We start from the raw sequence: 26,653 nt of genomic DNA on the forward strand, positions 1-26,653 counted from the left end.
GCGTCTGAAAAAGTACCAGTAGCACCGTAACGTTGTTGTATTCTCATATTATTGGTTAAAACTCTTAAATTACGCCATGTGTTGCTATTAATTTTTGGTCTGCCGAGCTGCTGAATGGTTGGAACAAGCGGCCATTTAGCTCCATGAATGAATGACTGTCACTACTAGTGTCTGTGTTAACTCCTACCACTGCAAACCAAAACAGAAAAAAATTATCCCTTTAATCTTAATGTGATTCCGAGTGTATGGTAGTCTTTGACAGCACCGGAAAAGCCTTATGGAAATAAAATAGAGAAAGGTATCCTCGGCTCAGCAATAATACACAGTGTGTCACACTGGACATGAAGTGCGGAGGAACCACCGGTCAATCATATCCCTATCTCGAAAAAAAAAGGTGTTTCCGGGCACAGGAAAGATGTTAGCTCCATTTCACATCCATCAGAATTTAATATCCTATACTAGCCCAGATATAGCACTATGTGCAGTCTGCAGACTCTGCACTGGGTCTCATGTATTGCTGGATGAGCACTTGGCCTTACGATCTAACGCACAGATCTACACAGAAGCAGCAGTAGCACATTCTAACCTTCCATCACTTGCATGCTCAAACATGAAAATGCAAGCAGAAAAGGATTTGCGTGCGTGCACGCGCGCGCACACACACACACACACACACACACACACACACACACACTGCACTAAGCAGCCCTCTCAATTTCTCATCTATATAATATATATATATGACCACAAACTGGTCAATTCATCACTCCTGTTCAACAGAGGTGAGTAGCAGAGTGCAGACAACGGCGTTAGCAATAGCAAGACATTCAATGAATGGTAATGGCTGCCGGTGAAAAACATAATTGAATCTCCAGACCCGGTCCATTCATCTCACTGCCACTGACTGGCCCAGGCAGTAGCGCTGTCTGAAGGCTGCTCGCTGCAAATTCATTACAACACCGATCTCCCACAAGGCGTGCTCTCTCTCTCTCTCTCTCTCTCTCTCTCTCTCTCTCTCTCTCCCCCTTTCCCGACACGTCCCGAATGTCAGCTACAGCCGTTTGTCCACTCAATACTAGACTGTCTCCATGTTAACAAGGACGGTAAAGAAGGGGGTAGGCCTTTCAACTCACAGTGCCGGTGCTGCCGTTATGTATATATTCATCTCCTCTGGCTGAGAGCATTATACATTTTGAGCTCGCATACGGTGGAATCCAGGTGTTTCCTTCCCGCTGATTAATTGACGTGACTTTCTCATCAGTATCTGTCCGCGTTCTCAATGTGAAGCACCTTGAGGTTCACAAACCTTGGAAAAGAGGTTAAAGGACCACTTCACCACTTTCTTTTTAGGTCCTCACTAATAATCATGATAAAAATGGCACGATTATTTTCTACTCTGTGTCTCATAGGAGGGCTGTGGGCAGTTTAGAAACCGTCTTCCAGTGACATCATCATTAGGCAGATTTATTTTTTTAAACAAGATTTTTTTTACAAAAATGTTTAGATTTTCATTATCGTGAGAACGATGGCTTCCATTTTGCAACTTTTCAGGACTAGTAAGCCTGCAGTTTCTATTAGCTTGTATTCCCCATCGATGAAGTCACTGGAAGACGGTTTCTGAACTGCCCACAGCCCTCCCATGGGAGTAGAAAGAAATTGTGCCATTTTTTCATGATATTTGTGAGGACCTACTATACGAGTAAGACGCGCAAACGCGGGAAGCGAACGCAGCTCGTACATATTTGGGTTTTGGACGTATAGCTGCTTTGGGGACTCCTTATATGGTGCCCCTTTTGTGCCCATATATGGAGCTGAGTGGACCTGGCCCCTTTTGTGCCCATATCTGGAGCTGAGTGATTGCTGATGCAACACACTCCATATTTGGATAGCGGGACAGACACACAGACAGACAGACAGACACACAGACATGATCTGCTAGGTCTCATAGTAAGTGCTCACTGCGTTCGCAATGAAGATAGGTGGTGAAGTGGTCCTTTAAAGTACATAAGTTACTGTGTCCGGCTAGCTCAGTCGGTAGAGCACTTGCCTTTCGACCGCAAGGTCATGGGTTCGATCCCGGGCACTGCCGCTAACTCAGCGTATGAGTAGCACGGCTTGTTGTCGTGCGGTAAGTGCTGGGAGCTGATGGTAGGTGTTTGCGCTCCACCTCAGCATCCCATCTCCCAGAGGTCCAGCACATTGAAACGGGGAAAGACTCCTGCACCCTGGCTAATACAGACAATAAGCCTCTCCGACTTACTACTTACTTAACACTAGCACGTCGGAGCAGTCTTTCTGACCGATTTTGAAGTGGATTTTCTTTGCCCATGAAGTCTTGAGAAAGTTCCCCTTGCATGATTTATTCTAACTATTCGATTGAAATCACCTCTGTTTTTTTTTTCTTCATCCGAAACGTTTTGTAAATATGATTTTAGGCATACTTATACCTACTAGGTCTCGCCCCAAATGACCGCCGTCACTCTTTCTCCCCCGCAAGCAGTGAAGTTCACACCTCCCTCCCGGCTGAAGACAGGCATTGTTCAAGCTAATGGGTCATTTGCTTTTCCCTCCAACTCCAAAACACAGACAGTTTAAGAGGTCACAAAACAAAAAATAATCGACTCCTAACTTCTCTCTGCACACCAGTCAATTAATCCTGTGACATCCCGTCTATGGCTATTTAACATAACCGACCTCTCTGGTCTAGTCCATTGTGACCTTTTGGAGAAGTGTTGAGCCTCGAATTCTTATTTGTTGACTCTATCAAGACTATATCATTTTTTTTAGGCCAATTTCAGGAAAACAGGCCACATAGCCCTATAGCTGACTTAAACCGCCGTTTGAGATTTACAACAATGTAGCATGGGAGAGATTGAGTTTTAGATTATTTTTTTGCATGGGTGTTAAGAAAAAGGAATGCACTAATCTAATCAAATCAATAACGGATAGCTGAGTGGAGTTATTTTCATAAGTCAAATCATTAAAAACAAATAAAGCAGGGAATCATAGCTTCAAATTGACACTTATTGGTTGTTTAGTTTGACCCACCAGTTTTGGGGATTTGGCTTATAGAGTAATGTCTTGCAGAAAACCACGAGTTGAGAAAACAGGCTTGAAAGGTTCACTTCTGTGGACTCTACATCTAGCTACATTTATTAGCAATTTATTTCATATTTACATGTCGATTTCGGCCCTGAAATTCATTTCAGACTCTAGCATGTGAAGAGTCTGCCTGTGCCATTAACTAATTTGTGGATTAAAAAAAAAAAGAAAAACTGTTTTTCTCCTCTCCTGAACGGTTAGTCTTGCCGTCTAGTCTCTGTATCAAAGTCACTTATTACGCAAGAACATTAGCCAAGTGTCTTTAGTCTGGCTGCGTCTCCAACCTCTGTGTGCCCTTCTATCGGAACTAGTCTGATCAGACCCCTTGAGTGTGAACGCGTTGCTCTGGAGCGCTGCTGGGGTCAGAATGTCCTTGAGGGGAAGAGTAAAAGAGTTCACACACAGGTGGGTCAGAGCAGCAGAATGAACGATGCCTGTGGTTTTTGAGTGGTGCTCAAAAATCAGGTGGGTCAGAGCTGCAGAATGACGAATCAACGATGCCTATGGTTTTTGAGTGGTGCTATAGCCACTCCTATAGACAGCTATGTGTGTGCACGGCTGTGTCTGTCTGTCTTTCACACACACACACACACACACACACGCCAGGGAGGGCTTGTACAGTACTACAGCACGAGTACAGCACAGCACCACTCAGTTCAGACGGGTCCGATTTTCTTTTTCATAGGCGACCGCCGCCTCGCCTGATGTTAGGCTGGCGCCATTATAGATGCAAATGCAATTTCACCGAACACCTGTTCTAACTGATCTTTTCCATAATAAGCACGGAGTCCTACGAAGCTCGACACCGGGGGTTTATCCTATAATATCATACATGGGCAACTGGCGGCCCCGTTTTGAGCTTGCAGATCGGCTATTGTTTTGCTACGACATCCATCCATCCATCCATCCATCTTCAACCGCTTATCCGTAGTCGGGTCGCGGGGGAAACAGCTCCACCAGAGAGCTCCAGACTTCCCTCTCCAGAGCAACATTAGTGACTTCCTCCTGGGGGGATTCCGAGACGTTCCAAGGCCAGTGAGTCGATGTATTTCCTCCCAACTGTGCCTTCCCTTGGTCTGCCCCCCGGGGGTCTCCTCCCAGTGGGACGTGCGTCGAGGACCTCCCTAGGGAAATACATCCTAACCAGATGCCCCATCCACCTCGGCTGACTCCTTTTCCAGGCGAAGGAGCAGCAGTTCTACTCCGAGTCTCTCTCGTGTGACTGAACTTCTCACCCTATCTCTAAGGGAGATGCCAGCCATCTGGAGTGTGTAAAAATAGTGGCCCTCTCCATCATCAAAGTGGCCCAGCTGATACTCACTCTCAGAGCCAGTGGAGAAACGAACGCTGTGTGATTGAGCTCCAGAGGTTTTGGCTGGTGAAAGGACATCCTGTACCCGTTTTTCACACGAGACAGGGGGGGCAAAATAAATGACTTGTTTTTCCGGAGGTTCAAAGACGGGCGCCATCTGCCACCACTGGCGCCACCCGTCTGTCCTTGATTACCGCCATTCACTCACTTCCCAGGGCCGAGAAATGGGACATTTCCAGTCGAGGCCTGCACCTCCACCATGCACCCCGCTAAAAGCTGTGGGAATTTGCAAGCCAATCAAATCAAGAGAGAAGGCGGGGTCAATGCGAATGCGAATGTGTGCCCCCCCCCTCCCCCCCGTGCGAATACCCAAGGCAACCGCCAGTAATAAGCATGGTGATGATTCCACCTCGGCGGTGTCACAGGAGGGGTCACGGGAAATAATGGCCAATTTGCAATGCATAGCCTGATGTTAGGCTGGCTCCATTACAGATGCAAATGCCATTTCACCTACTTCTGTGCATAAATGACTGCCGATCACGAAAACAAATCTCCTGCTATACTTACTATACACAACTATTGTTTTTTTGTATCAGATCACTAGTGTCAAGGCCCAGAAACCCCCATGCCATCCAATGGCTCTAGGCAAAGTGGGTGACGTAATATGGGCATGAGGTTTTTACAGTATAGACCTCACACACACACACACACACACACACACACACACACACACACACACACACACACACACACACACACACACACACACACACACACACACACACACACACACACACACACACACACACACACACACACACACACACACACACACACACACACACACACACACACACTTCATTCAAGGACTGGCGTCAGCAAACCAAAAGTACTTCTTGTGTGCGACTGACTAATACGATAATAATCAAATTAAAAAAAAGAACGAGAACTAAACAAGACGAGACCCAAAAAACGTGGACGACGTGTGGCTTGGTGTGAGCCTCAGAATCCATGTGGCCAGCCTGTGAGTCACCAATTGAGTCTGTGAGACGCAAATATAGTATGATGCGGGACACTACGAGTAAGACGCGCAAACGCGTGAAGCGAACGCAGCTCGTACATATTTGGGTTTTGGACGTATAGCTGCTTTGGGGACTCCTTATATGGTGCCCCTTTTGTGCCCATATATGGAGCTGAGTGGACCTGGCCCCTTTTGTGCCCATATATGGAGCTGAGTGATTGCTGATGCAACACACTCCATATTTGGATAGCGGGACAGACACACAGACAGACAGACACACAGACAGACAGACATGATCTGCTAGGTCTCATAGTAAGTGCTCACTGTGTTCGCAATAATTCATTGACTTTTATTATCAACTGAAAGTTAAAGATGGAGTGCATGATCCCCCCCCCCCCCCCCCCCCCCCCACTCAAAAAACACGATCATACTAGGGCGAAGATTTATTTTGTCAAAAACGTGCACAGAAAGTGTTAAAATGATGATTTTTATGTGGCCACATCCACCAGTTCATTGAGTATACCGGGTTTTCACCGTAGCACCACCCCCACAGCTGTGTGCTGTAATATTAATGGGAGAGGGGTTAGGGGAGAGGTTAAGGGTTATGATGTCACAAAAATGGTCATTTTTTTTAATTGGGCCTTTTGACTCGAGGCTTTCAGGATGAAACCAAAAATACACACGGAACGGAAGGCATATTTGAATATTCTAACCACACCTGGGGGTCTATTAGAGTACCGTAACTCCACATTTAGCGGTGTGTGTGTGTTGACTCTCGACAGGTTGTTGTTCTCTGCCTGGAGCATGATCAGCACAGGCTCCGTGCAATAAGCGTCGTTTCGACCAGAAATGCCGCCTGGGAGGGATATTTGAAGACTGAAAGCGTGCGTGTACGTACTACGTACTCATGCGCGTGCACAATGAAGATGGCACAGTCCAGTGTCTAAGCTAACAACAGATGTGAGTAGCCTTTCCACTAGATCGGATCAAACCCATTTATACAACCTTTTTGTGTCAGCGTCGCTTGGCAGCGTCGCTTCCCGACAAACAACGCAGGCTATGTTTTTTGGCGGGGGAAACGGTTGAACACCCTTGTTTATCTAGCTCCCCGTGTTCGGTCAAGGTTTGTCTGACTGTCACCGTCCATCTTGTATTTCTGCCTGCATGCTCTGACTGTCTGCGTTCCTGTACAGCAGGGGTGCACACACATTTTTGACTTGAGAGCTACTTTCAAAAATGACCAGTTCAACAAGATATACCCAGCAAAAAATATATATTATTCCATTGCTGAAAATAGTTTAAACTGTACCCGAGGGGGGGCGTTACATAAGACAAACACACATGGAATGGGGAAATGGAATTGGTAGGGGTTTTTTTTGTATATAACTTGGTAATTCTGACGCTTGTGCGCAACACTCTTGAAAAAGTATTGCTTTGTGGGTTTGAGCTGACATGCCCTTTTGATGTCAATAAAACAAGTCGCCTTAATTCAAATGGCAGATAATTTTTTTTTTATATATTACAATTATATATATATATATATATATATATGGGGACATGTGGTCTACCTGCACGGCTTTGTGATCTCACGATCTACCTTTTGGGCTCCCCTGCTGTACAGGCATTGACACTAAGGGTTGCCCGCCTGCCCCCTGCTGGCAGGTAAATAAAACGTTTGGGCAGGTGGAGTCTGCTTTCAGTTTGCCAGACGGGGCAAGTGCTCATTTGAGAGGAATTACCACAACACGAGATATCCGTCTAAACACCTCAGCGTGGCTGAGAGTGTTCTGGTCTGTGGAATACAAAAATCACACCCGTGTGAACAGAGTGGTGCAACTCCCCTCTCTATTTATGTGGGTATTTAGCTTAAAATGTGAGGTATGATATTTTTTTTTTCATTGCACTGCTCCATGAAAGTAAAAGAAAACGATGATGGATGGATGATTTACTTTTCGGGGCAAGTATAGAACATGACCTGTACTTGTGTCTCTGAGACCGTAGTGTCAACTCTGTATGATCTCATGGTTTTTTTGGATGCTCCACCATGGCTAATCCGGGTAACAGTCGCCAACGGTCAGCGTCATCTTCTGTGTCGGTCACGACAGAGAAATGTCTCTCTTTCTACATCCCTGTCTCCTCATTGTGCATTGGCCATGAATGTGCTCAGCCAGTCTGTTTAAACGATTAAAACCTCAGACCAGATTCTACTAAATGTCTTCCGAGTAGTGAACAGTTTTCTGAAAAACGTATCGGCGGTGGACTGGTGCTCAAAACGTATTTATGTCAAGGACCTGTCCTCAATGGCAGGTAAAGAGCTATCATTTCAGTATCGATGATGTCATCAAATACATCATCCTTGCGCGACCATTATAAATATTTCAAATAGGTAAATAGGATATGTGGGGGGGGAAAAAGATAGTTTGCACAAAAGCTTTGGCAGCGACTGGTACCGTACAGCGGTTTGCGGGATTATAGGCACCGACATACACACAGACAGACCCTCTTACAGACTAGGCTAGACTTTGTATGAGCCCTGCAAGACATAATGAAAACAGGTGGCATGTCATAATTGTCTCCACCAGGCCGAAGGCATGGGGAGAGAGTATGTCTTGCACTCCGTCCGTCCGTCCGTCCGTCCGTCCGTCTCTGTGTGTGTGTGAGTTTTTTGGAACAAAATGCCTCAAATCATCCCAATTGCCATCCAAGGTGTGAGAAGAAATGGCACCCTTTTCACATTGGCCTATTATAGCGCCAGCAGGAGGCCACAACCTGACCTGACCTGGCCTGGTGGAGACCTGTGCCCCTCTGGAAACGCAATTTGAATTGTGTTTGAAATGAATGTTTGGAACCACGAGAAGAGATAAAAGTTTCTCCAGTATACTTCCAAGCGCTTATTAAGTGACCTTACCTTGACATAAGCTGGCTGTTTTTCCAGGATTAGATCTGCAACCCTTTTGGAAACCTAGAGAGGGAGAGAGAGCGAAATAGGGTGGGGGGGGGAGAGAGAGAAACAGGGAATGAGTATTCAAAGTTTGGCCGCTAAGCAGATATATTAAACATCGTTAATCGGTTCATTGAAGCATTACAGTTAATTCTACTTCAGTGTTAACTAACATGCTGTGAAAGACTCACATAATATCTAACGTTTCAAAAAATGTCATTTAATTGAGTTGTGTTTATTATTTCCATTATCGTTATTCCCAAAATAACAAAATTCCTCAAAATAGCGAGGATCATCTCGCCTCGCTTTGATCTTTTTTCCCGGTGTAGCGATGTCCACAAACGGCGCCGACACACATAAGAGTCGACACCATCGAATCAAAAGTTTAAAGGAGAACTGACACGCCCCTCGGGAGCTAATAACTGCTATCAAACAATGCTATCATGATTCTGACGTCAGAGTGGCGAAAGCTTTCCCCAACGACTTCTATGCGGGCTCGCCGGGCTTGGTGGCCGTGGTAGCATAGCAACTTATGCTACTATTTTGGTGTCACATTTAGCTTGAATACTGGGTGAAAGTCTCATTCAAAAAATTCATTTTTCGCAACATTGTTCAGGTGAACTGTGTGTTTATGCTTGTTCATTGTAATAATCAATATCGCTATGATTATTTTATTTATCGCCGCGTCGCTCCGCATGACAACATACAGTCTAGCCCGTCTCAGATGCAGGCTGCACACACACGGACGGACGGACGGACGTATAGTCTCTGGTCAGGTCCCCGCATTGAACTGGGCATGTGTGTACGCACACACACACACACGGCTATAGTGCATGACAGCAGGGAAGAGAGCTACAGACGCCCGAGGCAGATTCCGTGCCATTGCGTGTGTGTGTGTGTGTGTGTGCGTACACACATGCCCAGTTCAATGCGGGGACCTGACCAGAGACTATACGTCCGTCCGTCCGTGTGTGTGCAGCCTGCATCTGAGACGGGCTAGACTGTATGTTGTCATGCGGAGCGACGCGGCGATAAATAAAATAATCATAGCGATATTGATTATTACAATGAACAAGCATAAACACACAGTTCACCTGAACAATGTTGCGAAAAATTAATTTTTTGAATGAGACTTTCACCCAGTATTCAAGCTAAATGTGACACCAAAATAGTAGCATAAGTTGCTATGCTGTGTGTGTACACACATGCCCAGTCCCCCGTAGAGGCTCATGATCTCGTCCGCAAGACTATGCCTCGGCATAGCGATATTTATTATTACAATGAATACAAACATAAACACACTATAGTTCACTTGAACAATGTTGTGGTAACTAACTACGGTATTACAGAGTGAGAGCGAGGGTGTACATGTCAGCCTGCGGCTGAGAGGGGAAAAGAACAGTAGTCGCGCTGCTCTCACAGCGGCCAGACAACAGCAGACCGTCCGTAGTCGCGACTGTCGCGCTGCGGGGCTGAGAGGTCTCAGAGCGGGCAGACAGGGGTGTTGGCGACCGGGGGAACATGGGACTCCAGTCCAAAATTTGCGCTTGTGCTGCAGTTCCCCTAAAAAACCCCACGCCAACCTCAATTGCATTCAAACTAAGCATTTCTGGCGAAAAAATATTTTTTTTCAATTACATTTATAGCCAATATGACGCTAAATGTACCGTCAAAAACGCTAGCCTGACCTATAGCCACTTGTTGCTAGCGCCGTAGCCCCGTTTCAAACTGTTTCAAACTGTTTTCAGTCAGACCACGTGATGTGCTGTACCACCCATATTAATTTCGGGGCATGTCAGCGGACCTTTAAAGATGTGGGCAAAGTGCCTCTTCATACTGTGTCAACCAAAACATTCCAGGCTAAAAGGGAGATGGGAGATGTTTATTAATGAGGTGGCATTCCCAATTTACCGCTCTCCTGAGCCTCATCATAAGCAGGCTAGATTAACCTTAGCCTCGACTAATCCCAGACTATGTCCTCTGTGACTTAGCTAATGCCGAGTATTAACGTTGGGATGACAGCTGTGTATGAACGACATTGCCTGACCTGCCACAGGCAATTCCAGGGGGGGGGGGGGGGGGTCTTTAACCCTAACTGGGCAGAAAAGTGTAATGACAAACATCACGTTATTGTTCATTTCTTCATCATTATTTATATATAAATAAAGGCATGGGGAAATGATGGCACTTTGTGATTTTGAACAGTGGTTTTCGACCAGTGGTTTTCGTACCTGAGGAGGTTCCAGGTGGTCCCCAGCCAAATGACGGCGAGTTGGTAACCAAATGGACCCTTATAGATCTTTAACTCTTGAAACCTCTTGAAACCAAATGGACCCGTAAGGGTCTATTTGGTTATATTTTACACTCTCAGGAGTTAAATTATTGTTAAACGTCTGCATTACTTAAGTTAATTTACAAGAAGCATACACAATTAGAGAATGTAGAAGAATTGTTATTATGCTCAATGTTTGCCTGTTGTCTCTCCTAATGGCACCACATCAATACAGCATGGGTCTGCAAGGCTAAATGTCATCAAAAGGTGGTCCGTGGCTCAAATGCAGAATAAACTAGAAATGCACTCCGTCGATGTGCCAACGTGCGCCTTGCCGTACAAGGCCACACATGGCCTACTTGTGCGCAAGCAGAGCGCGCAGGTACTGCTACTAACTGACGTCTATTACAAAATCATTTTAGGCCCGTTAATGACCTCATGCCAACCTTGAAGCATACCTTAGTTATGTTGATATCAACAGCCAATAAAGGGACCACCATTCATACCCCGATATACTACACACCCAGCCGATCACCAAGTTACGTCATCAAGAATGGTGGTCCCTTATTGGCCAGTGGACAACACCAACATACACACCCAGCCGATCACAGTACTTGCGCGCTAAATAATAATGGGCCTTCTCACACTTCTATTCAGCCGTTTACACGGAGACGCAACAGTGACTGAAAACGCTGCAGTGTGCATGCCAGGTGGCTAGGTGGCGCTGACGCACTTCCAGATAGACCAGGCGCGTGCGTAGTAGAAGCACAAGGGTAAAATATATAGATATATAATATAAGAAAGGCTAAACGGACCCGTGCAAACATTACTGTAATTTTCAGTTTTCTATGGAAACCGTTCTCGTGTAAAAAGGGGCCTAACATTGTGACAGCCAACGTCTTCACCAATTGACTCTCATTAGCGCCATCGGCAATTAACGATGATTGACACCTGGCAATCTCCCTGCTGGCTCCATTCTGAGTTGTGTGCGTGTGCGTGTGCGTGTGTGTGTGTGTGTGTGTGTGTGTGTGTGTGTGAGGGAGATTCCCTCGGCATGCTGGCAGCAGCACTAAAGGAACGCTGTCCCCGGCATCCTCTATCCCTTATTATTCTATTTTGTCATAGTATAGTGGCTCAAGTTGGAGGAAAGTTATTTAAAAACATTCAGTTCGCTAACTGTATCGCAGTGTGCAAGCACTTGCCTGCGGGATATTCATCCTCCACTTGTGTTTGGAATCCGGGGAGGAGAATTGGAACTAAAGGAACTGTGAAATGTTTGGAGGAGAGGATCTGTGTTTCAGGATTCTCTCTGTTGTTTGAAGTTGACCACATTTCGAACTGTATATCCAATCAGTCTTAAAAAGATAGGCCTCAAACCCTTAGTCCCTCTGGTGGTGGTGGTGGGCATTCAACATCTACCGCTGCGCCACCCGGACACACCACACTACTTTTTCCATGTGTTCACTGTTCAATGATTTGTCTCAATATACCTGCACAGTGACAGTCCATTATGATATCCATGGCCCCACAACTGGCCTTTTCATACACATCCACACAACCAAAGTCAGTGCATGCCTCCAGGCTGAAGTGTCACTTTCTAGTTTAACTTTTCAATTAACTTTTTTCATCCAAAGCATGAATTTGGCTGCAGGTGCAGGACATGATTCACAAACATCACACTCTTACATCGCTACCAATGAATGGAACCAGCCAACCACTACTTCAATTACCTTTCCTGAACCTACAACAGCCTATATGTTTCTGCGCGCACCCTCGCGCAGACACGTGCAGATACGCACATGTGCGCGCACACACACGCGTGCGCAGTTGCGCACACACACACACACACGGCCAGGCAGGGCTGTAACAATGCCAAGATGAGAATATTCAAAGCTCACAATGGAGGGGGTATATCTGAAAGCATGACACACACACACACACAGGGGTGAGGTGAGGGTGGAGGTGGAATTTAAATGTGAATTGAGTATGCATGGGAAATAACGAGGGACATGGACACGTTGGACAGATGGTCAATGAAGTAATGCTCCGCGTGCGTGCGTGTGTGCGTGCGTGCGTGCAAGACCATGAAGGACAAAATCACTGAAAATAATTGAAGAGATGAAAAACTCTGATTAAAATCAGACACAAAGAGAAAAAGAGAATGAGAGAGAGAGAGAGAGAGAGAGAGAGAGAGAGAGAGAGAGAGAGAGAGAGCATACAGTATGTTGAGGAGGTGTTGGAGGTGTATTGCAAAAGCAAATCACCCCCAGACAGACATTCAGTCAAAGTCTTCACCATATTGGCGATATGGACCTCTAAAAGCTCAAAACGTTTGAGCTTTTGAGCTTGTAGATCTGCTATTTTGCTATATGAAATCCTGAATAATGTGTTTTAATTGGAACCCTGAAAATGCATTTAGTTATACTTATGTTTTGAACATGAATTAACATTTTGATACTAGTCATTCAGCTAAAAAGACTGACGTAAGTATTCTGATATTAAGGGGTTTCCAGGTGGTCCCCAGCTAGATGATGGAGAATTGGTAACCAAATGGACCTTTATTAGAACTCTTATTGTTAAATATCTGCATATACTTAATTTACAAGAAGTCTACACAATTAGAGAATGTAGAAGAAATGTTATTTTGGTCAATGTTTGCCTGTTATCTCTCCTAATCGGCATGAGGAAGATCTTATCCAACGATAACAACATTCTTTAGTTTTGGGTCTGCAAGAAAAAAACACTGATGTAACTGATACAGAAACTAGCACTGAGCCTAGTTTTGTGGATACATTTTAGAAGTGTTCGCCCAAAGCAGCAAATCTACAAGATCACAAGTGTTATATGGCGACATGTATCGAGGTTGCCGGTACCTTAACACATTTTGTACATAACACGTCCTGAAACGTCATAAGGATTGGAACCGAGAGGTGCCTTAGACGTCTGTGGACGTCCTAGCGACGTCCAAACGACGCGGGGCGAGATAATAATATTCAGAATAATTACTTCTTTTTTTTTTGGCATTTCGCTTTTCGCTTGCCGTATGCTAACGCTCTGTGAAACTATTAGCTTGTCATTGACTCCCATGTTAGCGCGGCAGAAAGAATGACTCGTATCTCCTCATCCAGGGCGCTCTCCGTGGTGATGAATGGATCGATATGCTGGCGCTGCGTTTCTGCTCCTCATCCGTCTCTCCCGCAAAATATGAACTCTTTTTGTAGCGTATATAAATATATTAAGATGATCGGAGATTGTGATGGCACTTTGTCAGTCAACTTTTTTAAGAAAGTATTTCCGGTTCATGGCTTTCAAAATGGAAGCGATCACTACTCTGGCGATTACTCCGGCGCAAGCAACGCCTTTATTTTGATGCAGTTCCGGTACTAAATGTGTTAACAGAGTTTTAGGACTAAGTATAAATTAGGCTTCAGTGTCCACTGTCCCGAGAGTCCAGAATGACACAGTTTTTGAAATCTGATTTGTATCGCATTTCAAACCACTTTTATCAATAAGGGAAAGATGGCCCCCAAAATAATCACTTGTCTCTTTCCCTCTTACTCGCACACACACATCACACATGCACATAATATCTGAAATATAATTTCATCCTGACTAGAATTCTGATGTGGGATTAAATACCCAGACAGCCGGCAAAGAAAAAGTACGACCACGACTTGCCCGACTTTTTTGATAAAGACCTCTTTTCCCTGCCGAACTCAACATTCACGCCTTTTGTTTTCATCGTTTAATTCGCCAAATTTTGATAACTTTCATCCGTCACACGTTTGGACCACGTGACCGGGAAAAGAATCACTGATGCTGGGTTCCTATAGGGCTGACGGGAAATTGCTCAATGCATTTCTATTGTAATGGCGGCACGCCGGCACGCTACAGGTTGCCCTCCTCCTCCAGTCTTTGTTGTTGATCGGCATTTTGGAATACTTCTCGACACGACGACAAGCGATGGCAGTATTTTAAGGCCGTGTGTGTGTGACCGGGTGATTCTTCAAAGGTTCGTGAAATACTAAGGTTATTTCACGATTTAAATTCTCTGCAGTAAAATATGTATGGATGCTAGGGCCTTATCATACACCCAGTCACACCCACGGACAAACCAAACTCAATGAGGAATGAATACTAATTCGCCTATGGGCCATGGTTGGGCAGTATAGGAGGCAATTAGTTTGAAAAAAGAGTCCGTGCCAGGCATGTGTCAGAGACGACAATTATAGGCTGGACTACTGCGGCCCCGGAGAAGGGGATGGCATCATTGTCCTCTTGTGAATGCCATGCCAAGCCTTCTCCAATCACCTAGCAGGCGATGTTGAAAGGAGGGATGGCAGAAGAAAAATGGGTGTAATCGTGGCATCTTCCGGTATAGGAAAAAGGGCATCAGAATCCAACAGTCGTGAAGCCCTGCATAGACAGATCTTCATCCTGGCAACCCCGTTTTGGACATGTTACTATAGAGAATGTTATTATATTCGTATCTATTCGAAACACCCACAACAACAAAAAAAACACATCTAGCACAGAAAAAACATATCACCAAGACATGAGGTCCCCACTGTGAACAAACGGAACCATCCTCGGTGGGGCAGTTTGTTCAACGCTTTGACTACAGAACCCGAGTTACTTAACTGTAGAACCGAGTAATGTTTCCATTGTTTAATCCACGTTTTACCCCGGAAATAGCCGATATACAAGAAGATAGATTGTAGATCTGCTATTTTCTCTATTTTTGTCCAAAAGTGCCCCCTTACGAGATTTCAGCCCCTGCCCCTCGAACGCTCTCTGCACGGCCGCGTAATACTGAAAAGTTTGTTTCCGTTAGGCATGGACACTAGTATGGTGTAGGTATTTACTGGGGTGGGCAACTTTGATGACGGAGATAGGGCCACTATATTTCGACACTCACTCCGAGTCCAGAGGGACACATTGCATAGTACTGTCGGAGCAAAAATAGACAGACATGTTGCCCATGTATGGTGTAGAAAGAAACACGCAGTACAGGTTGAATAATAATCGGACTCCGCCAGATGGGCATTGTGAACTCAACACTGCCCCGCATCTGGCAGTCAGGTTTGTTGAATAATGCTTTCGTACAGAAATAACAGAAGATGAGGGGGGGCAACGGATAATGATTTTAAAAACACGTTGTATGCTCAGAACGTCTCCGGACTCTGTTATCTCCTTCTCTATCATCTGTTGGGATGATAGATAAAACATTCTCTTCAAAGTATTGTGAAAACTGCCTCCAAAATGACTGGCGTCCAGTTGGAGAGCCTCGATCCTTTCTACAATTAAATAGACAGCTGCTCATGAAGGCCAGGGCCATTCGGCAGGATAATGCCCACCCACTCGAGTCAGAGTACAGGCTGTTGCCATCGGGCCGTCGTCTGGGGCAGCGGTGGCCGAACCGTTTGCGGAGCGGTCTTGATATTGGAAGGTCGCTAGTTCGTATCCCCGGACCGCTGCCAGTAACATCATGTAATGTGGTGATGATGATACCTGTATGTTGAAACAAGCACTTCATACCCTAGCACTTTTTCTGAATGTAGCCTTTCTTATTTTTTATCTTTGATTCTATACCTGCACTAGATGCGCCCAGACCTCTGTTTATGCTATGGTGTCTCATGTCTGTTGTTGTCCTGTCTTGTTTGTATGTTTTAAACCACTACTCTTGCTGTAAACCTAATTGCCCTTCTGGGACATTAATAAAGACCTTGAACCTATAATAACCCCCCTGGGGTGCCCGGAAAAAAGACAATTTTGTTGTTGTTACAATCGTCCAAAAAACACTGGGTACTCTACGTATCTATTCTGAATAAATCTATGGGTATATTTTGTGTTAAAAAATCATCCAAAACCGCGGGCACTCTATTCTGAAAAATGTATGAGATCGTCGAGGCTAGTGCAAGTGCTGCAGGCTATGATGGAGTCTTGCTACTACCAGGCCTCTAGTTTGAGGGCATTAGAGTTAACCCATTCTGACCGGGCACCCATTTTGGTGTTGGCATCATGTTATGCTTTAGCTATTGAAAAATAGCAGATCTACAAGCTCATATCGCGCCACCGAGTGGCGCGATACGAGCTTGTAGGTCTGCTATTTTTGAAAAATTCGAAGAACGACTGACATTTTTAGAATCTGATCTAAGGTCAGAATGGGTTAATCAGAACAGTGTGTGTCCTAGTGGAAACTTCGTATGAATCTGATCTCAGGTCAGAATGGGTTAATGGCTAGGCAGAGGCAGAGCAATTGATGCGTCGATAAGTTTGACACACAGCAGTGAAATTGGTACAGCTTACAGGTCGATGCAATACACAAAAGTTCAAACTAGTTGGAATTTTGAGTGCCGTGCATAGGGTGAAATGATAATCCGAGCCATTTCCTGTTGAACGAGAATTAACAAAGAAGGGAAATGTGGGGAAAATGCAGGATGAACTGGCAGTTTATGATTTCCCCGAGCTATATGTACACCAGAGGTGCAGAGCTCTCTCCTGGAAACTCAATAATACTAATGACTATACCTTAAAGTACCAAAAGTAAAGCTTTTGAAAATAGTTCACAATGCGTCACATTGCGACGCATTATGAGCTTGTAGATTGGCTATTTTCAAATGGCCGAAATGTATGTAGAGCTGAAGTGGTTAGTGTATGAGTAAAAGTACTATATTTCCCTCTGAGATGTAGAAATTCAGAAAAACTAAAGTTAAGTACAAATACCTCAATTTTACTAATTGTACAATACTTACACCAGGAGGCCACAACCTGCCCCGAGGGAAACTTTATCTAGTTCGATTTGGTCTCGACTAATACTGATCCGTCTCATTATGAATTGTGTATCGGTATATGCTAATTCAACAGCTGCATGAAAATGAGCTCTTCCTTTCCCATTCATTTATCTTTCCACTCAGCATCTCCTAAAAATAGCCCTCGTTACAAACTCAGCTGTGCATGACACACAAAACTGCTTTTACATAATTTAAACCCCATTTTTATACTCGCAGAAATGAGACAAAGACTCATTCGTTCTCGAAGCACCCCGCAAATGGCGAAATGCAAACCCCGGCCGCGCCATTACGAATTATCATCTTCGTAATAGTATCATGCATACATTTGGCAACAAATTGGCCCCTTTCTATGCAAGCCAAGGAAAAAACTGGGTATTTCACCAGCGCTAATAGGCACACGCAGTAGTTAGTAGCGTCCTCTGAGAGTTGGTGGTAATTGAAGCGCATTTATAAGACATCAGCCTCCTCGTCCTCGCACGGCTTTCCTTCCCCCAACGGACCAATCGCATGCGCTCGTATATATATAGACCACCGGTTCCCAAACGGTGGACGGTGGTGCGAGCGTGCGGATGATGTCGCTTAATAAGGTTTAATCAGACGCTTGACGGTCCATCTATAAACATAGGCTACCAATTATTTATTTATTTTTCACCCTAAATGAATGCTAAAATGCCATTTATGTTTTTTAAACGCTGGATTAACGCCAATTAATGACATCTCGTTCTCTCGGGCGTGGCGTCCTGGACAACGGTAGATAGATCTCGTTTTCTCGGGCATAGTGCTGAAACAGTACACGTGGTAAGAGTGTGTGTGTGTGTGTGTGTGTGTGTGTGTGTGTGTGTGTGTGTGTGTGTGTGTGTGTGTGTGCGTCTGTGCACGGGTGCATGTTTATTTGAGGGACACAGTGAGAGAATGGCACTCACCGCTGACTGCTGTCTTTTCAACTTGTCTCTGTGTTCTTCTAAATCCTGTAGGTTCAGCTCAGGTGGCAGTTTCTGAAAACACACACATACACACACACACACACACACACACACACACACACGTAAGTACATTCGCAATACTTTCTCCCATGGAAATCAAAGCGTCTGGAAAAACAAGACACAAAACAGAAGACACGGAACAACTACAGAAGTGCAAATTCATATCGCCTCAATATATGTGTGTGCACACACACCACTTCCAAGAACCTGTGAATCACATCACATGAATAAAAACCTGGTTGGAGGCGCCATGATGCACCTCTGACTGAAGAACAGGCAAAGCAAAGATGACGAAAGAGAATCAGGGATTGCTTCTGAAAAGTTAAAGGAGTCTCTTTCTCGTTGGAAGCCAAGTTCCCTTCCCAAGAGACCTCACATATTAACCCATTCTGACCGGGAACCCGTTTTGGTGTCAGCATCATGTTATGCTTTAGCTATTGAAAAATAGCAGATCTACAAGCTCATAGCGCGCCACCGAGTGGCGCGCTACGAGCTTGTAGGTCTGCTATTTTTGAAAAATCGAAGAGCGACTGACATTTTTAGAATCTGATCTCAGGTCAGAATGGGTTCATCAGACCAGTGTGTGTCCAATGGAAACCTCGTATGAATCTGATCTCAGGTCAGAATGGGTTAACGCAGTAATAATGTCATGCACCTCATGAATCAAATTAGTAAACAAGACTGACACTATCGGATCAACAAATCTCTGTGGGGGAGTAACAAAAAAAAAAAAAAATAGATATAAGGAATCAGGGAGGAGGAGGATGATGGGTAATTACTTTCCTCATGACTGAGTGACTCATTTCAGATGGTGTGGTGATACCCGCGCCCAAACTCTAATGAGATTTCACACCCCTCACACTTTTCACAACCCTGCCGAACACCCCGTCATGCAATCCATCACCACGCCACGAGTCATTGGAGTGTGCGACTAAGAGGGTGTGCACGAGAAGGACTCTCTCTCTCTCTCACAGGTGAGAGAGTTTTAGCTAATGCCAGTGAGGTCACATGACCAAAGCATATCAACGTGTGTTCCTATTAGATATGCAGTATATTGCCATTATCGGAGTCACTGACTCGAATGTAATAAAGCTTAAGCTTATCGTTTCCTTGTGGAAGCCAAAACCACAGAGATAACATCTCATATAGATATTTCATAATTGCCTCCACCAGGCCGAAGGCATGGGGAGAGAGTATGTTTTGCACTCCGTCCGTGTGTGTGTGAGTGTGTCCGTCCGTCCGTCCGTCCGTCCGTTACCAGCAAATCTCCGGCACCGTTAACTTGAGGCCTATAACTAAAGTCCTACTCCAAGAAGCTGTGTGAAGCCACCCACACACACAGTCACAGACACACAAGAAGCTGTGTGTCTGTGATCTAACAAGGGTCTATTTTGTTACCAACTCTCCATCATTTAGCTGGGGACCAGTGGAACCGCCTCAAGGACCACCGGTGGTCCCCCGGACCCCTGATATGTACCGTATATTATAGCTCCGAAATTGGGATGGGCATTGGGATCGGGATCGTGGCACCAGTGAGCGGTGGGGCTCTGTCTATGTGTTTGTGCATGTATACTATACAGACAGACCTGGAGTTCGTGCTGCACCATATCATAGGAGTCACTGGAGTAGTAGACCTCCTCGATGCTGTCGATGATCTCCTGCTCCGCCTGGGGGTCGATGGGCTGCTCCCTCAGCTCCCTCAACTCCTCCTGACAGGGGGGGGGGGGAGGGAGGGGGAGAGAGAGAGAGAGAGAGAGGGGGAGAGAGGGAGAGAGAGATTAGAAAAATTCAATCAGATCTGTGAAGCGGGTACAGGCTTTAGTTCCGACATACTATCGGTCCGAGTGTCATTAGACCGACAACCTACCTCAAACTAGGTGTACCACTTATAGGTAGTGTAGGACAAGCTACCAAATTACAATGAAGGGTTAGACGTTGGACTGGTTAGGTTCAGTTTGGCTCGTCTACTGGAGCCAGAGGGGTAAATGATGAGACCAGATGCAAGTCACTGAGTTTGGCCGGCTCAAATACTTTTATATAAATTGAAATAAGAAACAAATAAAACAATGCACAAACATAGGGCAATAGACAATAAATGAAATAGGTACCTATTTTTACATCTCTTTAAATCCTCATTACTACATAGTATTGTACCTAGTCTAATCGCTCACGCTAACATAGTAATCATTAACCTAATCCTAATTCAATTCAGTCAGGCCTTGCAAAATGCATCCTCATTTCATCTTATTTCGTCATTTGTAGGACAAGCCGAAACAATTTGCATACAGCACACAAATATCCCTTCCACCAAGTCCGTCCTTTGAATAAAAAGGCATTCATGCACACACGTCCCACTGGGAGGAGACCCCAGGGGGCAGACCAAGGCGCAGTTGGAGGAAACACATCCACTCACTGGCCTTGGAACGCCTCGGGATCCCCCCAGGAGGAAGTCACTAATGTCTGGAGCTCTCTGGTGGAGCTGTTGCCACTGCAACCCGACTACGGATAAGCGGTTGAAGATGGATGGATAGATGGATGCACACACGCATGCATCCACGGATGAACAAAATGGACACACACACGCGCCCGCTGATGTTGGCACACGTAATCGCTTCAGTGCGCAGTTCTTAAATCTGGGGACTTGGAAACTATTTGTGGCTAGGCGAGTGTGTAATAGATCACTGTCTGATCTTTTCTCAAGACAATATGTGGTGATAGGTGAGGCGTTGAGATCTAATAGGGCCCTAGCTTGCACGCCGGCTTATCCCTAAACTTCTTTGCCATGTTTTACTATCTTGACAAATTTCTTTTTTTTTTTAAAGGTTCAAATAGCCAGTCTACAACCTCACAACGTGACGATTAATAGTAACATGTGGCTAATTAATTTAGGGATAAGGGCAAGATAGGGCCCCTAGTTTCCATTTGCATCGAAATATACTGTATATTGTAAAACCCTGATTAATTTCAACCTTACTAGGACTTATCAGAGGAAATTAAGTAAAAATTGTATTATTTATTTTGGCATTGCAATGAACATCAATGATGACGTTTAGGTGAAAAAAGAACATAAAAATATATATGAATTAATTAATGAATTAAAATATGTTATTACAACGCTGGGTGTTACAGGGATATGCCATATTATTATGATATCCAAATCCTAGAGTAGACAATATCTATGTCTCATATCAGTCACAATATTAACATAATAATATCCATATATTGCCCATCCTCATTTGGAAACAAACCACAAGAATAAGCTCGAGAGGATCATTAACATGACTAACAACGTTATAGTGTCTAGAATCTGCTAGTTTTGACACAAACACTGAATGATCACTGGGGAGACCACCATCACTGAAGGCAGGGTTGGACAGAATATAGAGATAGCTATTCTGGTGCTGTAGAATCTATAGAGGCCTATGAATTAAGCTAAACAAGCTACATTTTATTCAAATCCTATAACCATTTGTAGGTTATAGGTATAAGATACCCTCCCTCTAGGAGGAGTACGAGAAGCAGCGTATTATTCAGGCGTTATTCAGGTTGACAGTAAAGTAAATTAAACTTTCGGGCAGGTAGAATTTGCTGTCAGGTTGCCCGAACGGGCAAGTGCTCATTTGAGCGGAGACGCATTACTGACACATCTATAAACACAACAATCTGTCTTCTGGTCTGTGGAATGTAAAATAAGAGCACTGTTTAGCTATACCGTGCCGTTTTCACTGTTGCTATACTTACAAATATAAAATAACGCATAGTCAAATTCATAGCTATGTAGGTATTTTTGCATTAAAAAAAATAAGTATGGCTTTTTTTTTAATCGAAAGGAAAAAAAGTGTTGAATTGAACAGTAATTCAACAAATCTCAGAAGCAGGACAGATACCATGCAAACAAGAAGGCGCTGGAGCAGCTCAGCCGATTTAGGCCCTTGATTTATCGTCAGGTCATGACCTGACGAAGATGTAACTTACACATCGAAACGTTACTCGATTTTTATTTGCACCCCGTTATAATAAATCAAGGGCCTAAATCGTCTGAGCTGCTCCAGTGCCTTCTTGTTCGCATGTACCCGATTCAAATTTTACCTATCATTTTATAATAGTTATAATTTACTCTCCGGGCAAGCAGACATAGTACTTAGGCAGGTATAGAACATGACCTGTATACTTGGCCTGACGGGCAAGTGCCTCTGAGACCTCAGTGTCAACCCCTGTATTCTAGTCAAAGAAGCTCATCGTATTAACAAGGACATTCACCACCCCCGGGCAGCTACAAACAGCTTCCACCCTACCATGACGCTGCTGTACAAATTAGACCATGTAGCCTTGGCTGCTACATGGGTCCATGACAAGGTCACAGCCAAGAATATGGACTTTTTAAAAGACGGAGGGCCGTGGTTGTTTTTTCCTCCCTCAAACATCACCATCATCATGGAAGTTTCTTTGTATATTCTTTGTATATTTTGTTTAGAAAAGTTGCTGGTAAAAAGCCAAATGGAAATGCACAATTGAATCTTTAACGCAGAAATAACATGTCCTTAATATTCTATATCATATTGTCTATGTACCTCAAACTGTCCGTTGGTTGCTGTTGCTATCGTTTCCCGTTTCAAACGCTTTTGTTTCCAGCAAAAACCAAACCGCACTCCAGCAGCAAGCTGCTAATAACTTCCACTGCCCGCCTCTCTGCTCACTCCGTCCGAGTGAGGAGGCTCGTCTCTCCGCCAAGAAACTGCACTCTGTCAGTGACAAACGCGAACATAATAAGCTTACTGAAACGGTAAAGTAAAGTAAAAGTAATTACTGCACAAGGACAACGTTGGTGCAATCAGGAGATTCAATAGTGAATCTATATTTAACTTTTTGTGCCCAAGACGTCTCCACACGTCTTTGTAATAATGTCCTGTGGTGCCCAATGAAGTCTGGAGAGGTCCTTTTTTTTTTAAAGGCTGTGTACTCTACTGAACTCTACTATGGGTATATTTTGTGTTGAAAAATCATCCAATTAACATGGGACGGGGAACTCCACGTCGCTCTTCTGAAAGAATACAAGGGCGCACACAAATTAACAAGTAAAAAGAAAGAACAATTGGCTGCAATGTTTCCTGGTTTTAAAGCGGCTAGTGTCTCAACTCCTCCCCGCTCATGTGTTCCTAATGGTGGGGCACGGGGAGGAGGTGGTTTGTCTCGATTCCTCCAGTCCGCGGTACGCTAAGAGGCAAAGCCCATTTTACAATTCGCCCTCCAGACGGGCGGATGATGGGGCTCACGTTACTGACCGAAGCTACTCTCCTCTAACGCGGCTATACCTCTCCCCTCCGCCTATAGCCCCCAAGCCAGGGTCCGCTCCCAGCCCTGTGTCCTTTTCCCACGGGAGAGAGTTGAGGAGCGGACTGTCCGGCACTCCGGTGAGACGGGTCACTGTGTAACATCTCCATGCAGTGAGGCAGTGTACGGGTCACTGTGTGCCTTTGTTGTCTTGTATTGTGTATTGTGTATTGTTTGTATTGTATCTGTATGCTGCAAGGCGGGTCCTTGGGGTCCAAGACAAATGTCTTCCTTGGGAGACAAAATAAAGAAACCTTGAACCTTGAACAGTGTGTGAAGTCCGCTGACTGCGCTATGCGAGTAGCAGTGCGAGCGAGTAACAACTGCAGACAGAAAGCCCGATTGTTCAAAAATGGGTCTATGTGGAGATAGAAAATACATAAGGGAGCGTAAAAAACACAAATAAAAGTCAAATTTCATATCATAGGTCCTTTAATTGCAAGTAATCAACTAAAATGTCATGATTGTGAAAGCCATAGTGTTGTGACAAACACATTCTGACAATAAAGTTGATTGATTCAGATTCTACTTGGATAGTATATATTTGAGCACATTCTTGATAGTTATGTAGAAAAGCTCTTTATATTGCAGAAGCTACAATTGCAAATCGCAATATTTGGACTGAAATTTCACAGATATTTTTTAAGGACCCTCTTCTATAGCTGTATAGTGTCTAGTCACTACTACTAGAAGTCAGTGTTTCTACACTTCTATTGACATGCGCTTATAATTCCGTAGTTCTGCTCACTTAACCCATTCTGACCTGAGATCAGATTCATACGAGGTTTCCACTGGACACACACTGGTCTGATTAACCAAATCTGACCTGAGATCAGATTCTAAAAAATGTCAGTCGTTCTTCGATTTTAAAAAAATAGCAGACCTACAAGCTCGTAGCGCGCCACTCGGTGGCGCGCTATGAGCTTGTAGATCTGCTATTTTTCAATAGGTAAAGCATAACATAGTGCTAACACCAAAATGGGTGCCCGGTCAGAATGGGTTAAAGGAAAATTCCATGCTAGAAGGCTTTCTTACCTTTATTGGTAGTCGTTACGTCCCCACCAAAGAGGTCCAGGTGTTTTTTTTGTGCAAAAGTGTATTATTGGCTATTTCCCCTACCATAAGCCCTCAATGGAGGTTGGGTTTTTGTGCTAATTTCCATTGGAATAAATAGTAAAGTGTGCCGCTTGGGATACTATTTACATTATGAAGAGAGGATATATAAAAAGAAAAAGATTTTTGAGCGATGGAAATAGGCAAATTAGCACAACACCCCATTCAATTCAATGCAATTCAATGCAATTCATTGAGGGCTTATGTTAGTGGAAATAGCCAATAATGCGCTTTTGCACAAAATAACCCCTGGACCTCTTTGGTGGGGACGTAACAACTACAAATAAAAGGTAAGAAAGCCTTCTAGTATGGAATTCTCCTTTAAAGTGGCAGTCTGGGTTTCATCTTAAAGTTGTTGCCGTGGTGATAACTGATAAGCCTTGATAGTGTATACGGCTCGCTGATCAATGACTCTCTGAAGTTTCCACAAGATGTGCCGCGGAGTCCTTTCAGTTTTTTTTTTTATCTTACCCTACAGCATCTTTCCGTCTGTGTGGTTTGCTACCTCTATCTCTGTCTGGAGTTATAATTTCTCCTTTTAATATCATCGATTAATTCCGTCCCTCCCATCGCATGTTTTTGAGAGGTGCTAGCCGCTCCCATATACAGGTTTAATGTTTGTTTTTCCTTAAACAAAACAATAAAAACGCCATTGACAATGAAGGGAAAATTACATCATTTTGTCCCCAACACAAACATTAAATGCCATTGACAAACACAGAGAGTTTCGCTGTTTGATTTGTCCGTGTCACCATTACATCACCTAATCATAGCTACATGCGTTAGACTTTAATATATTAGCGCCCCTCACTTCACACGGGTGTGATTTTTTTCCCCCTCTACCTCAGCTGTCTTCCCGTCTCCAGACGACTAAGATGGCGGCCGGACGGTGGATTACTCGTTTTAACCTTAACAGCTAGTACACAGAAATAGACGACCACGCCGGCTGTTTTTTATGTTCTAAAGTACCTGCATTAATGCGTGCGTGCGAGCGTGCGTATTTGCCCAATAATTGCTGAGGCATGTGTGGCTTTGATTAATAGCTAGCTATTTTTTTGCCTCACATGGATGCACTTGTTAAAAGAGCAAGCGAGACTCACAGGGTAGTGGGTGGGTGAGAGTGGAGGAAGTTAGAAGATCACCACAAGAGGCACGGTAGGAAATTAGTTTGAGAGAGAGAGAGAGAGAGAGAGAGAGAGAGAGAGAGAGAGAGAGCGATGGCGGAGGGGGCGAGGTGGATGACTCACTGCCTGAGATAGCTGGAAGCAAACAAAGCGATAGAGAAACTATTAAAATATGCACACCTTATCTCTCCCCACAGAGTCAGGTCACCTACATTATACAGTACACACTCATTCATTCTTTCAATGTCTTTCTTCCGTCCAAAACACCATGACAAAGAAATAATTATTAAAAAAACTCGGAATGTGTCTGAAGTTAATGGCTTCATGGTTTAGCAGTTTTTGCTTATCTGAGATTTAATCCGTTTCCCTCCTCCTCTACCTGAACCACGATGCGACAAACACCCCCCCCACCCCCTTCCACCCCCCCACCCGGAAAAGACGCGTGAAAGACCGAGCAAACACCGGCGCCAAATTATTTGATCAACATAACACTTTGAAAGGATTAGGTACAAACAAGCGCCCCCCTTCCACAAATTAAATTCTCATCTCATCTTTACATCCAAAATGTGGGGGGGGTGGGGGGGGGGTTGTTTAACGAACCTTCGACAGAATCCCAAGTGGATAATATTCAGCTGAATCAGCTCAAGTGCACGAGCTGAA

General features: G+C 44.4%; 1 protein-coding gene across 1 annotated transcript in view; it reads right to left on the bottom strand.

Moving 5' to 3' along the window:
* Positions 1–26,653, bottom strand: part of vps50 (VPS50 subunit of EARP/GARPII complex) — a 170,594-nt gene that overhangs the window by 134,434 nt on the left and 9,507 nt on the right. The window contains exons 3-5 of the mRNA XM_080787022.1: positions 20,012–20,134; positions 18,366–18,437; positions 8,344–8,397 (exon numbers count right to left, since the gene is read on the bottom strand). Of these exons, the coding sequence (XP_080643148.1) occupies positions 8,344–8,397; positions 18,366–18,437; positions 20,012–20,134 (249 nt within the window). The remainder of the gene's footprint in view (positions 1–8,343; positions 8,398–18,365; positions 18,438–20,011; positions 20,135–26,653) is intronic.

The sequence above is a fragment of the Protomyctophum bolini genome (genome assembly GCF_963924005.1).
Source record: "Protomyctophum bolini genome assembly, chromosome: 17".
Classification (NCBI taxonomy): Eukaryota; Metazoa; Chordata; class Actinopteri; order Myctophiformes; family Myctophidae; genus Protomyctophum; species Protomyctophum bolini.